This window comes from Papio anubis, chromosome 2 (genome assembly GCF_008728515.1).
Source record: "Papio anubis isolate 15944 chromosome 2, Panubis1.0, whole genome shotgun sequence".
Lineage (NCBI taxonomy): Eukaryota > Metazoa > Chordata > Mammalia > Primates > Cercopithecidae > Papio > Papio anubis.
Window position 1 is genome coordinate 72,909,173 of NC_044977.1, and position 15,202 is coordinate 72,924,374.

The 15,202-nt window shown below is 41.6% G+C and overlaps 1 protein-coding gene across 2 annotated transcripts in view; it reads left to right on the forward strand.

The window, feature by feature from the left end:
* Positions 1 to 13,652, forward strand: part of SUCLG2 (succinate-CoA ligase GDP-forming beta subunit) — a 278,401-nt gene extending 264,749 nt beyond the window's left edge. For both annotated transcript variants that reach the window (XM_021934245.2, XM_021934246.2), the window contains exon 11: positions 12,527 to 13,652. In XM_021934245.2, the coding sequence (XP_021789937.1) occupies positions 12,527 to 12,642 (116 nt within the window). In that variant the 3' untranslated portion in view covers positions 12,643 to 13,652. The remainder of the gene's footprint in view (positions 1 to 12,526) is intronic.
* Positions 13,653 to 15,202: the final 1,550 nt, after the last annotated feature.

A 15,202-nucleotide genomic window follows, 5' to 3' on the forward strand; every position in this document is an offset into this window, starting at 1 on the left:
GTACGGTTACAACAGAATGCTTCATCTTCCCTTTGTTTATTATGCATGGCCAATACAATGTTGGGATAGGTCTTGTCTTGCTATGGGGCTCCTGCATTCGCAGAAATCACACATATGAATATTAGTGAGTATCCCTGGTAGTTTCACGTTGAGTGTGAGAGCCTGTACCTATTCGAGGACGTTTATCACACGATGCCAATTTCCACAAGAAGAAGAAAAGGACACCAGCTAGGACTCCAGAAATGTCCAAAGCTCTCTTCCTTTTTCTCTCTTGATAAAGATCCCAGGTTCTTATGATAAGAGAGGAGCTGTAATAGTGGAAAGAGGGTAGTGGCTGAGAAAGGTCACTATGTGTATTTTTCTTTACATAAATTTGGGAGACAGTGCCCTCTTTGATCTCATCCTGAGCTATCACATTCAATTCCTTCATGATCCAGTGGACATTGTGAAGTTATCAATATTTCTGAAGATTCAGCAAATGAGTCTGGTGGCTGTCTGGGATCCCCTGATGGCTACTTCTACTAAGATAGAAGCAGTTCCTATTAGCAGGTAACACTTGTTACCGTTTTATAGATATCATCTTATATTGTTAATTTTTTCCATTTTATTTTCCCAGCCATCTAGTAACTGACATATTTTTTTACATCTCTCTTGATCCTCTTTAATGCCTAAAGCTCATTGACCTGCACATGGTATTTACTAATATACTAATTAACTAATTAAAAAACCACAGGCATAAACCATGGAAGTACATTTACTTAAAAGATGCAAATCTGAACATCTAACAAATTTAGAAATGTCAAAGCTGCTTCTTAGTATCTCAGACAGACCTCTGGTGCAATCAGCAGAGACTATTAAGAAAAATAATCTTTGAATGTGGTATTTTGCATATTTCAGCATGAATATCATCTGGGTATTATAAAAATTATTTAATTCTTCTGGAATACTAAGCAGAGTATGAAAATAAAAGATGCACTCCTTTAAATCTTTTGGGAAAAGTTTAAGGCAGGGTAACTAGCCTTTCTAGAAATGTATGAATAACTAACACATTGTGGGCCGTTGTGACAACTCAGGCACAGAAAGGATCACCAGAAAGAATGGGTCAATCATAGTGTGCATTCATTTCTAGTTATTTCCAGTGACAAACAATAATATAATTTGCTAATAGAGACCTGTCCCCCTTTAAGAACAGGAGAAGAGTAGACTCTTAAAATCTGAGGGTCTCTGATCACTTTGACCCTGAAAACAGTCTGACATCAACATTTTAATCAGAAATACACCAATACTGATGCACTCATCAACTCCTTGATCAATTTTTTTTCATTGTAGCTTTGTCAGTTATTTTCCTTTTATGACTTTTATTGGGATCAATTATGCTGCATTTACACTTCTAAGAAGATGTAATTCATTGGTATGTTTTAATGTTCATATTAGGCTTTGCTGACTGGAGTGTGTGCTATTTTCATTTTTCCTTTGTGATTATTATTTCTATCAAGTCCGTATTGTGCAGATCTAAGCATGTGAGGCAGACAGTCTCAGGGAAGGAGAGAGAAAGGAGAGTGGCAGAGAGTGGAAGAAGAAAGAGATACAAAAAGAGAGGCAAGCACGGAGAACAACACAGGCTACAGCTGTTTGGGAGTCTTAATGTCAAAGGATGGGGGTACACCAGCAGGGTCAAAATATCCTTGGACTTTTTCTTGAGAAGGTCTCCAGGGAATTATGGTTCTAACACAGAGCTTGGGAAAACTGAGCTGTTCCAAGATTGATACTGTAAATGATATGGCTTGACTCTGTGTCCCCACCCAAATCTCATTTTGAATTGTAATAATCCCCACGTGTTGTGGGCGGGACCCTGTGGGAGATAATTGAATCATGGGGGTGGGTTTTTCCCGTGCTGTTCTTGTGATAGTGGATAAGCCTTACAAGATCTGATAGTTTTACAAAGGGGAATTCCCCTACACATGCTCTCTCTTGCCTGCCACCATGTAAGACGTCCCTTACTTTTCCACCATTATTGTGAGGCCTCCCAGCCATGTGTAACTGTGAGTCAATTAAACCCCTTTCCTTTATAAATTACCCATTGTTGGGTATGTCTTTATTAGCAGCGTGAGAACAGATTAATACAGTAAATGATGACTCAGTGGGGCTGCTTGAGTATAGTAATCTGAGTTTGTTGATGAAGTGTACAAGACTTTTGGATAGTTATCATATTAAAGTGTCTGCTACTGCTTTTACTGTAGTGGTTCTCAGAGTATGGTCCACAGAACTGACTTTCTCAATCCTTTGTGTTTTTTCTTGGTGCCTCTGAGACCTTCTGGCCTCTCAGGAAGGCCATCTTGATCCCACAGTGTTCCCTAACAGTCCAGATCCCATAGGTAGCCAATCTAATTAGCTTATCTAATAGTCACCACTCCCATTGTCCACAGCTCATCCAACCAAGCCATGGGGTTAGGGTCTTTGAAGGGGCCCAACAGACCCTTTTCCACCTGGGTTCTGATCCCAGTGAGAAATAAAATAGACTGAGGAAACAAAAATAGTACCTTCATCACCAAAGGAAAAAGTAGTTGGAGGATGCACCTTATTGTGTGACCAACAGTGAGCTCCTTACTCTGAGCCCCAGAATTAGGCAGCTTTGTAAACCCAGTCACAGGCACCACTGGACGTTAGTGTACCTTCCACCCCAGGATGGAACCCAAGGAGCAGAGGATGACCCGGACTCACTCTGAGTGGCATATCCCTAAAACGAAGGCCAGAGGAAGGGGCGGATCTATCCATGCCAACTTTCTCCATTCGAGTATTCAGTCAGCTCCCTACACCATCACCAATCCCAGATGGAGCCAGTGATAGGCAAAGAGAACAGGAGGGCTTACACTAATGACTGTCCCTCTGCATCGAAGGAAACATCCCCCAATGCACATCATCAGTCTTATCTGCCCCAGGAGTGGGCTGCCTTTGGTCGGGTGGCTGCCCCACTCTAGGCAGTGGTCATCCCTTCAGGAACAAGAGCCTGAAGTTGCTTCCCTGAGCAGCAGCTGTGGGGTGGCCATTTTTATAAGGAGAGGTTTTAAAACTGGGCAGGTACCAGGACTGGCATATCCTGAGTGCTGCCTTAATGATATCAGGACACCACTGTGTGGTCTCGGGTATCTTCTGAGTGAGTAGTCAGTTCATTTCTTCCTGCCTCAATTTCCACTTGAAAGTCATATTTGATGAGCCATCCAAAAGAGCGAGCGAGCACATAGATATCAGGAGGAGACATACAGGTGATTCAGTCTGTAGCATCTTGTAGAGGCTTAGTGTGTCCCGCTAAGACTCTTCCAGAGAGCGCCACCTTGAGGCTGTCCTGAGGCAGAACTACCTACGGGGAAAGACTTCATGAGAAATGTTTTAGATGAGGGAAGACAGCTTTCATCTCATGCCACCTTCTCTTTATTGGCAGTGGCTGCCTGAGCAGTGCTGTGCCAAAAAAGATTCTGAGGCTATATCCCAGCTCAGTGGAAAAAGAGTTCTATGATCTTTCCAACCACACATGTGGGAAGGGGTGGAGGGAGTGGAAATTCGAGCCAATATTTGCCATTGTCGATTCAAAGAGACCATAGGTGGGCTTTTTCTCTCCTAGAAGTATAGCTTCCCACCACTATATCAAGAGTCGGAAGTAGGGACTGCAAGCTTGGAAACACCAGATGAAGATGATTCTTGTCTTCACCTGGCCCTTTAGCACAAGGCCAGAAATTTGGATTGTATAGAGCAAAGGTCTGCAAACTTTTTCTGTAAAGAGCAGGATTTTAGGCTTTGTGACTGTATATTCCCTATTGTGATTACTCAGCTCTGCCATTGTAGTGTAGAAACAGCAATAGACGATAGGTAGAGGAATGGACATGGCTGTGCCACAGTAAATCTTTTTTTACTGAAAACAGATAGTGGAACAGATTTGGCCCATGAGCTATAGCTTGCAGATCCCTGGTGTAGAGAAGATGCCAGGAGCAAGACCTAAAATTCTGGAAAATCTTCATGTTGTCTGTGTCTAAATCTCCCTCTCCCCTAAGCTCTGAAATGTCTCATGAGAGTCAAGTAAGAATTTGGCAGGCAATATTAAACTCTTAGAATCTGACTTCCTCCCAAGGAAAATATTAGCAATGAGGTCTACTCAGTCATTTCCCCACATAAGGACAGGATCACACTCAGTGACGCAGTGATGAGGGTGATTCTGTCTCAGGCAGTAATGGTGTACCACAGTCAGCATTTTCGACAAAAGTCTCACACTGTTAAAACTACCTTTGAAAATTTCTTAAATCATCCATAAATTAGAGTATGCATGCCTTGAAAGCTAGGAGGAAGATTCAAGGGAAGCATGAAAGGTAAATTCACATGCAGATGTCTGGGTGTATAAAACACCCCTTCTTTAAAAGAATTGTCTTATCCTTAGCAGATGATGGCGGGTAAGCACAGAAGTGTAAGGTGTTCTTGCTTGCCAGAGGGTTCATTCCATTCTAGTTTAATGTTAAGGCTCCTTTCACTTTGGTTAAGTATCTATGTTGCTTTTTTTAAGGGTTAACATAATTGAAAGCATAAGCAACTAGCATAAGCTCTCAGTGAATATGTTAAATTTGATCCTAAGCCTTGCTTGCATGATCATAGCACATACACACCATTCTTTGAAACTGTGTAGAGAAGAGCCTAGCCATTGGCTTCCTGCTACTGGAGCTGGGGGCTCCTTCTGTGATGGTCTGAATAACTATCACCTTCCCACCCCAAGTGTTGATTTCTTCTTACTGTGCGAGAAGAAATCATCGAGGAAATTAGGTGTGGGTACAACACAGCCACACAGAATATCTTATGTCATCTTTAATCTTCATAAAATGTTAGGGGTGCGAAGCATTTAGTTAAGATACTCATTCAAGGAGAAATATAAAGCCTCAAAGCTGCAATAACTTCCCCAGGTTGTTCAGCTACTTGGGAACAGAACCGGGTTTAAAATCTCAGCTTCTTCCTCTGCAAAATGGGAATAAAAATAGGGCAACTCTCTAAGGTTGTAAGGAGCCGATGAGTTTTTAAATAATTTGCAATAGTCCTTGGCTCAGTAAATGTTAGCTATCCTTACTGTCATCTAAACCCTTGTCGGTATCTCGACTGAGGCCACATGGATGGCTAATGATGTTGGCTGCCAAGCGTGGTGCTAGGTATTTGGCACATATCATCTCAAACAAGTAAGAGCTGCTGACATAGCAGAAGTTTTCCCTCTGATTCTCAATGAATTATTCTGTTTCTGACATAAAATAACAAGGCAAAAGAGACATGAGAAGTTATCTAAATTTATAGGTCACCAAGAAAATGGACCTCCTCTATCTGATTGCCACTTGAAAGGAGACTAAGGGAGGAAGAGCAAGGGTACAGGAGCAGTGGACATTTGAGGAGGAATTTGCTGCTTTAGAGAATTTGGCTTATTTCCACTGAATTCCCCTCTCCCAGTGGGGGGAAAAGACTCAGTTATTTCCAGCAGAGGGGCTGAAATACTTCAGGCTTTTGAGGCCATACTGTCTGCACCACAGCGACTGACCCCTCCCATTGCAAAGCACAAGCAGCCACTGATGATCTCTAAGCAAATCTGTTTGGCTGTGTTCCACGAAAAAGTTATTTATGGATGCTGGAATTTGAATTTCATGTAATTTTCATGTATCATAAAATGTTCCTGTGATTTTTTTCCTCCCAGCTATTTAAAAATGTAAACCCTATTCTTAACTTGCAGGTGATACAAAAAGAGGCAGCTGACTGGCTTTTGCCCAAAAGCTAGAACTTGCCAGCCCTGACTCGGAGCACTAGACCAAGAATCAGACCTGTCAGGGTTAACTGGTTGTTTGATCCAAGCAAATTGTCTGACATCTCGGGGCCTCATTTTCCTCTAGTGAAAATGAGAGACTTATCCTAAAGGATGCCTAGAATTCCTTCTAGCACTTAAAGGCCAGCTGCGTGGTTATGTGGCTTTGCACTCAGATGAACCTGGGTTCAAGTCCTGGCTCAGCCTCTGACTTGCTGGGGATGTCAGGCCAGTTCCTAAGCCTCCCAGTGTTTTAGTTGCCTCCCCTGTAAAATGGGGATTAAAATGGTGTCGACTGTAGGGTTGCTCTGAGGATTAAGTTTCAAGATACTTGTGAACCTCTTAACTCATGTATCCAACAAACATTTGTTGCACCTAATATGTACTCCGTGAGTGCTAACTGCTGTATTCTTTTTTTTAAAACTGAATTCCTATTAAAATAATAATTTTTAAATTACAGTTTCTACGTATTTCCAGACTGGAAAATGATTTCACAGCCTTATGATAAAAGGCAGGAGGCCTTTGCACCTTGCCAACAAAATCCTGTACCATGTGCCCACTACCTTTATTTTCTCTTGTGTGTAATAAAAGCGAAGAAGAAATTTTGATAAATTAACCTTGCATCTTTGTTTACAGCTCTCTTACCCCACCCAGTGGCAGAAAGTCACTGGTAACATGCTGAGGAGGTCACGAGTTTTTAACATTTTAATAATTATTATTTATAATATCCCCTAGTAGTAGAGCAAGATTCCATTTTAAATTCATTCTCCTTTGATTTTCCATTTTTAAGGGCTGCAGTGAGTAGATAACCATTTAACTGAATGGCTCTCAACAAGCAGATATTAAGAAGTGCCTGAGGTTCCAGCAGCATGAGTTGATCAGTTATCTGTACAGGTGGTTATTAAAAGTGTTGTCCTGAAGGCTCATTAAAAAGCAATGCAGCATTTAATAAATATTAGAACATGTCAGTAGCACCATTTAAATGTGGGAAGGAGATCAATTTCCTTTGTAATTCTGTGCACAGGCATAAACACTCTCTTTAGAACACTTAATTCCATGTCAGAGTTTAAAGCAGCTATGATAATTTCTATTTAGAAGTAAAGGCAGAGAGAGGGTTGGGGAATAGATGTCAGACACTTGGTGAGTTAAGAAGAAACTAACCTTAAATACTCAAATAATATCATTTTACAAAAAAAGGAACGCACAAACTTGTGATCATTTCCAAGCCTTCCTCTAATTCTTTTCTTCCTTTTCTTTTTCAATGACCTGGTTCCACTGTCTGCTGTTTTATTTTTATTTTATTGTATTGCATTTATATTTATTTATTTATTTATTTTGAAAATAGAGACAGGGTCTCACTCTGTTGCCCAGGCTGGAGTGCAGTGGTGCAGTCACAGCTCACTGCAGCCTCAACCTCCTGGGCTCAAACGATCCTCTGACCTCAGCCTCCTGAGTAACTGGGACTACAGGCCACCATGCCCAGCTGGTTTCCTTTTAACCGCTCTTCTCTGAGTGTCCCCATCTCCCCTTCCAGTTGTTCCCTCAACAGGAAGGAGGAAGCAGCTGGTTATTAACTACTGGGGCAGGGTCAGTGGGCAGTAGAGCCATGCCTTCAAGAAGAAACCAGGTTGAATGCTGCAAAGACGTGGTGCCAGCATCAGGGTACAGGCTGGTGTGTAAGGCACGTGGCAAACTCACTTTTTTCCTTTACTTTCTCTTACTCTCTACCTGTCTCTTTATTTTCATATGTCTATTCCTTTTTGGGCTATTCCCCATGCCTCTGTCTCTTGTCTCTCTCTTCATTTGTCTCTCTCTGTCTCTCTCTCTCTGTGTCTCTCTCTCTCTGTCTCTCTCTGTCTCTCTCTCTCTCTCTTTCTCCTCTCTGTCTCTCTCTACTCCCTTCCCCTTCTGTAACAAGTTTCTGCCTGGTCACAATGGCTCTGCATATGACCCATTTCTCATCACAGATGAGCTTTGTATTTGAACATGAGAATCCCTTCAAAAACTGCTTAGTTCTGAGCATGCCTAGTATATGCTTAATAATTAAGGCTGTAATTAAAGCGTAACTGCAAGTGTAATTAAAATTCATTTTTGTGGATCCTAGAATTATGAAGCAATTAGGCATTTTCACGCGGCACTGAAGGAGCAGCTGGGAGGAGAGAAGGGCTCTGGTTTTCTGGGGAGCTGCTCCCTCCCCTTTCTTCCCCTGGCCCTGTCCACCAGTGTTAGCCTCGAGCAAGGCCTCACTTGTCTGGGGCACCCGGAACTGCTACAGGTTGGGAGGATTAGTAACAGCTTGGAGTCCTCACTTAGGGCAGTGAGCACAGCCAGCTCTTCCTGGGCCCTTCCTAGCGAAAGGAGCCACTCCCAAAACCCCTGGGGAATCCTGAGAGGACCCCCAAAAAATCCCTCCTGATTGCACCTTGAGCAGTTTGGGATATCTATTTCAACCCTTTAGGAAAGGGTTGTTAGGACAGCAGGGAGATCTGTCAAAAAGTACCCACCCACTCCTTGTCAAGCACACTGTGTGTGGGAACCCATCTGGAGTTACCCCATCAGTCAGCATGTACTGCTAGCTAACAGATATTGGGAGGTATCTGGTGAGCAAGCCTGACAAAGGAAAGTGGATGTTTGGAGGGGACGAGGGAAACATCGGTGAGCCATCCCAATAAGTCTTCATCCATGGTAAGATTTTAGAAATACAAGGTACTCCAGAAGTTCATTGTACCAGCCCCTGCTTTAGTTGGAGCATGGGGAGGTGGTGATAAGAAAGACATCCCTAAAGAAATGCCGTTTAACAGATGCCTTGTGAATGAATGGTGTCAGCTCAGCAGAGAGAGGTATCAGCCCAACAGAGCTCTGGGTGGAGAGCCCAGCAAGGGCAGTGGCCCAGCACATCTGGGTGCTCATGAATTTCCAAATCATTTCTTTTCCCTTGGGAGTACTGATGCTAAGTTGGGTGCTAAAGAGGATATTAATTAAGGAACTAAATTATTTAGATTACTTGGTTGCAAGGAAGCAGAACTCATTAAAGTTATCTCAAAAAGTTAAGAAGATCAAGAGCTCATTTCATCCATAAACATGCAAAGGAACTCAGGTGAAACTGAATAAGAAGTTCCCTGAATAGGCGGGAACCGTGATAAAAACTAGTCTCCAGAAAGAGCAGGATCTGAGATGGAGGAAGACATCAGGAGCACCACTCCTGCACCTATCTGGAGGTCTTGGAGTTATGTTGAGATTGGAAGGTGCTCAAAAAAAGAAAGGAAGAGGGAGAAGAGCCTAGTCCATGTCTCTGCAGGAGGAGATAGAAATTTACACATGGGGCATGGTGGCTCATGCCTCTAATCCCAGACTTTGGGAGGCTGAGGTGGGTGGATCACTTGAGGTCAGGAGTTTAAGATCAGCCTGGCCAACATGGTGAGACCCTATCTCTACTAAAAATACAAAACTTGGCTGGGAGAGGTGGCCACTGCCTCTAATCTCAGCTACTCAGGAGGCTGAGGCAGGAGAATTGCTTGAACCAGGGAGTTGAAGGTTGCAGTGAGCCGAGATCACGCCACTGCACTCCAGCCTGGGTGACAGAGCAAGACTCTGTCTAAAACAAAATTTACACATGTAACTGTCATTTACCTTGTGGTCCAAAGACTGATGTGCTCCTGTGTCCATCAGGGCTTTTGCTTCACACTCTGTCATTACTCCATGAAAGCCGTGCTTATCGATTAATGTCTAAATTCCTTAGCCTGGTATCTAACACCTGCCACAGTCAAATGAATCAAAATGCACACAGGTTGTATTAATGAAATAATAAATTTTTACATCTGCATTACTTATCTATCAGTGCTTAACAAATTACCCCAAAATTTAGCAGCTTAACAAAAAGAACAGTTATTATCTCACAGTTTCTGTGGTCAGGAATCTGGGTGTGGCTTAGGTGGATCCTCTCACTCAGGGTCTCTCACAATGCTGCAATCACAGTGTCAGCCGGGCTGCAGACATCTCAAGGCTTGACTAAGGAAGAATTTGCTTCCAAGATCACTCGTATGGTTGTTGGCCGGATGCACTTCCTCCTTGGCTATTAGACCCAGAGCCTCAGTTTCTCATCAGCCGTTGGCCAGAGGTTACCCTCAGTTCCTTGCCAAGTGAGTCTCTCCAGAGGGCAGCTCAGAGCAGGGTAGTTTGCTTCATCAGAGTGAACAAAGAGTCAAAGGGAGCAAGACTGAAGCTACAGGCTTTTGTAACCTAGTCTCAGAAGTGACATTCCATCACTTTTGCCATGTTCTTATCTGTTAGAAGCAAGGCTCTGCGTCCAGATCATATTCAAGGGGGACAGATTCTACGAAGATGTGACTACCAGGAGGCAGGAGTGATTGATCTTTGAAAGCCATTTTAGAAGCTGCCTTCCACAGCATTTACAAAGTCATATGTTAGTCAAAATAATGCTAGCTCCTTCTATAACAACAGAAGAATGCAGAAATTTCAGAGTCTTAATATTATAGAAGGGTCTTTCTCATTCCCATAAGGTCTAAGAGGGTGAGTGGGTAGGATGCTTGGCTCCACAGAGTTATTAAAGTATCCAGGCTGGAGGGGTCATTGCCATCTTCAAAAAGTGACTTGGCTGGGCGCAAGGCTCATGCCTTTCATCCCAGCACTTTGGGAGGCCAAGGCAGATGGATTTCTTGAGCTTAGGAGTTCAGGACCAGCCTGGGCAAAGTGGAAAAACCCCATCTCTACAAAAAATAGCTGGGCGTGGTGGTGCGTGCCTTTAGTTTCAGCTACTTAGGAGGCTGAGGTGGGAGGATCACTTGGACCCCAGAGGTTGAGGCTGCAGTGAGCTGAGATCGCACCACTGCACTCCATCTTGCGTGACAGAGCGAGAGCCTGTCTCAAAAACAAAAAACAAGACAAAACACAACCAAAACCAAAAAGGTGACTTCCAGGGCTGCCCCAACTAGGAACACTCCAGAAAGCACACGGGGAAAACAGAGTATGAAGAGTCCCTTTGGAGATTGTCATGGCCATGTGACATTCCTTTGGCCAGAACTCAGTCACATGTCCCCTTCGAGATGCAAGGGGGCCTGGGAAATGTAGTTTCTGGCTGGGCAGCTGCTTTCCAGCAATAGCACTCCACTGCAGAAGAGGTGCAGGAGTCTGTGGTGGAGAACCAGCCAGGCCTGCCACAGATACTGCACCATTTACAAAAAATGCTTTTACACTCATTATTTCATTTGCTTCTCATCACAATCTGTACCATCAACTCTACTGTCCTCATTTTACAAGCAGAGAAGCAGACTAGCATATCTTTAGAACATGCAGGGTTTATAATTACAGAGAACAGTTCAAGTCCCATCTCTGCCACTATGGAAAAGTGACTATGGAAAAGTTATTTAACTTCTCTGTGCCTCAGTTGCCTTATCTGTAAAATAGGAACAATAGGACTACTCATAGTTTTTGTAAAGATTTCATATGCTGTGTGTAAATTACTTAGCACTGTGCCTGGCATAGATAAACACTTAATGATATTAGTTCTGGGGAAGATTATGAGGATGATAGTGCTCTGTATGGAGACAAAAGTTAAGGCTCAAAGAAGTTAAATGATTTACCCAAAACTACATAACAAGTACATGGCAGAGCCACGATGGGGATTTTAGGTAGCCACTTCCCACATTTTATGCTGTCACTTTCCAGAGAGGCCTTTCACCAGCTTCCTCTGTAAATACAGGAGTAGGTGAGCCTTAAGCTGAAGACGCAGTGCCAAGCGTTCGTCTTCACTGCTGCTTGGGTAGACCCAGGGTCCCAGGAGAATCAGTGCTGCATCATCTTTTCAATCCACCAGTTCCTATTTAACCCAGCATTTGTCTCTTTATACGAAACGTGCTGACCCAGTGCCTCTTTTTATTTACACTCTTTGTGGTAAGGCAAGTTCTCCAAGGCCTAGATTTCAAGGTCTTTGTTTATAAATAGGCTCTGTCTTGCCAACTAGATAAAAGGACAGGAAATGATATAGCGTGAGATATTTCATTAGACACTTAAATTCTATTACATTTCTCCTACATTTCTCCTAAAGGAGTTGTTCACTCTAATAGGGCAGAAAAGCAGTTCTCATGTTAAATAGTCCCCAGGCACACCTTTGAATGAGATGACTTGGCCAGAAGATACTCCAGGTCCACCAGGAACAGTCAAGAGATTGCCATCAGAGGCTGCATTGCCCATTTTGAAGGGCTCAGCCCATTTCATTTTACAGAGTGAGGAGAAGGCAGAAATGGACATGCTGGATGCTGCCAGAGTCTTCACAGCAATGGATTTGTGGGCACAGCTAGGCAGATTCTCAGAACTTCCTTTCTCAAATCAGGTCATAGCCCAAACCCATGATGACGTCCGAGAGGGCTTTAAGACAGGTGACTTCTGGTATGGGCCAAAACCACATTAGATCCACATGGCTGCGATTATCAGCAGACATCTCAGCTTCCATCAGTAAAACATGTTCATTTCCCTCTTGCGAGCCCTTGCTTTCATCTTCATTTCTAGCTGGACCACAGCGTGAGATAAATTTCATCACATGATCTTTTCTGTCAGCAACCTTGATCAGAACCTATATTTAATTCATTTCCTAGTGAAAAGCTGTAGACAGGTGAGTCTTGTGTATCCTCGTGCAAACTTCATAAGGCGCCACCTCTAGTTTCATTCAGTGATTGTTCCCTGTTCTCCTTCTAGGAACCAACGTCCAAGAGGCCCAGAAGATACTCAGCAACAGCGGACTTCCCATTACTTCAGCCGTTGACCTGGAGGATGCAGCCAAGAAGGCTGTGGCCAGTGTGGCCAAGAAGTGATGTCTTTGTCCTGATCCGATGGAGAAAGAAAGCCTTTTTTCCATAAAAAGGGATGATTCATCATTGTGAAAGAAATGGTTATCTCATTGGGGAAGAAAAGGTGGGGGAGAAGGCAAGAATCACTGAAAAATCTTAAATCTCTGTTTTCTGGAATAAGAGATCTAGACAGCCTAAATCTGATTTTAGTCTTTATAAAAATAATGTCTTGAGTTCTCATACTTTTCTGTCACTGCAAGCCTGCCCAGTAGGCAGTATTTTGCAGACTTTGGGGAGCGGTCTCATGTGTATAGGCAGACTTTGAAATCAGGTCCTGCTTCATTTACAAGAATGTTGGTGGGCATCTAATCCTACATAATGCAAAAGAAAAACAGACCATTTAAAAACTCAGACACGATTATATTTAATATATTAATTACTAAAAAGGCACAAGATTACACTGAACACATTAGCTACTAAAAAGGCACTGCTAAGACATTCAAGCAAATAGCTATTACACACTGCAGCAGATTTTACAGGTTTCTAATTCCAACATATGTTTGAAAAATCCATGAGTGTTCCAAAATGTATTTAATAATGGAAGGTCTGCATTAATATACCATCCATGTGTTTTTACCATTTGCCTTAATATTGAATATACTGTTTACCTCACTCTAAAAAGAAAACCAGAAGCCTTATTTGTGATTTTGGAGTGGAAGCTTCCATTTTTGTGTCAAAAATGAATCCTGATTCTTATGGAAATCTCTGTTATTAAGTCATTTCAAGATGAGACAACACTGAAGATCAGATTGTATTGGGTATCAGTATCTTCTCTCCTCGTTTATCTCTTACTCCTCATCCTCCCAGAATCTATCCGTTTATGATAGAAAGATGGGAACCTTATTTGAATGTGGGTTTTTTTCCATGATTGTCCAATTTTGTTGTGGGAAAGGATTTGCATAAAGTTTTTGTTTAAATTTTGGTAGATTTTTATCTATACAAATTTAAATAAAATTATGTTTTGTAAGCTGAAACATTTGTGTGTATTTCTCATTTTAGTCAATTTTATTCCTCAAACAATTTTTTTTCTACAAAGACACTAGCCTTAGTGTCTTAGGTATGTCTCTAAAATTTGATAATTTGGGTCATTCCAGGATTATTCCAGCTCCACTCAACTTTATCAGATACCCATTTCTGTGTTAGGAGATTGTTGAATGCATAAAAGTTATACACAAACCAGAATCCCAGGAATGTATCTCAGATGTCTGACAGTTTAAACTGTGATGTCAGTCTGCGTTAACGCAAAGGGAGATACCAGTATAAACTCCTTCCATTTAGCAAGGCTCAATTGCCACCATTAATTTTCCTTTCAATATATAAATATGTAGCAGACCAAACATTTTTGGTTTTTTACCAGCTTACATTGTTCTTATAAATTTCATGTGTGGACCAAAGTATAAAAGTCATTATTGTTTAGAGCCATGTTTGCCATGGAGAAATAAACTATTTGATAGATCAGTCTTACATCTTTTCTTAATGCCTATGCAATGAATGAAAAATATTAACGTCTTCTTAGGTGTGTTTTGGTTTTTGATAGCTTAATCACTAGTTGGTGTAGTAAAAAACAAAACCCTATATTACGTCAACTAGACATTTTTAAATGTTTTGATCTCTGAAGAGGACTATGAATCACTATGTTGAATCACAATCATTGATGTTTCCAGTCAATCCAATTTGGAGGAGGGGATAAAGCAATTAAATCATTTATGTGAGTATTTCATAAAAGGGTTAATAACAAGCAAATAGCCTTTTATTTTCAAATAAGCTCAAAGCCATCAGAGCTTGTTCTTTTTGCATCCTTAGCGTAGCTTGTCTCTATTAGTTTTATTCTCAGGCAGGCCATTTTTACAGGTGAATAATGGCTGCTGGCCATTACATGTGAGGTTCTCAAACTTAGCATCCTGAGAAGAGAAAGAGAGAGGGAGGAGAGGGAAAGAGAAAATAAATGAGCAAATAAATGAAAGAAAGAGTAATATTGGGAGGAAGGAGAGAGGAAGGAAAGAAGCTTCTCTCGGTAACTCTAAGACACCTCCAAAAATTGAGTCTTTATGACTCCAGTGATCAATTTCAGGTCAGTAACCTATTCCTGAACCAGGCCCTGGTTCATTTACAAGAATTTTTGTGGTCTTCTATATAATAAATATATTACAGGCCATAAAAACTCAAACAAGTTTACATTTAACGTATTAACTACCTGATATGGTTTGGCTGTGTCCCCACCCAAAATCTCATCTGGAATTGTAATCAATGTTTTTGATTGTTTTGGCTTTGAGCTTATTTGAAAATAAAAGGCTATGTACTTGTTATTAACCCTTTTATGAAATAATCACATAAATGATTTACTTGCTTTATCCTCTCCTCCAAGAATGAGATTATAATTCTTCTACATTTTATTTTCATATCTCTTCCTCTCAGTTTTCTCTCTGAGGAAAAAAAATGTCATGAAGAATTATATTGTTTTTTAAGTGCAAAACCTTGATAAAAATGAGAAGGAAGATTATTTTTTCACACTACTAAAGTAAAT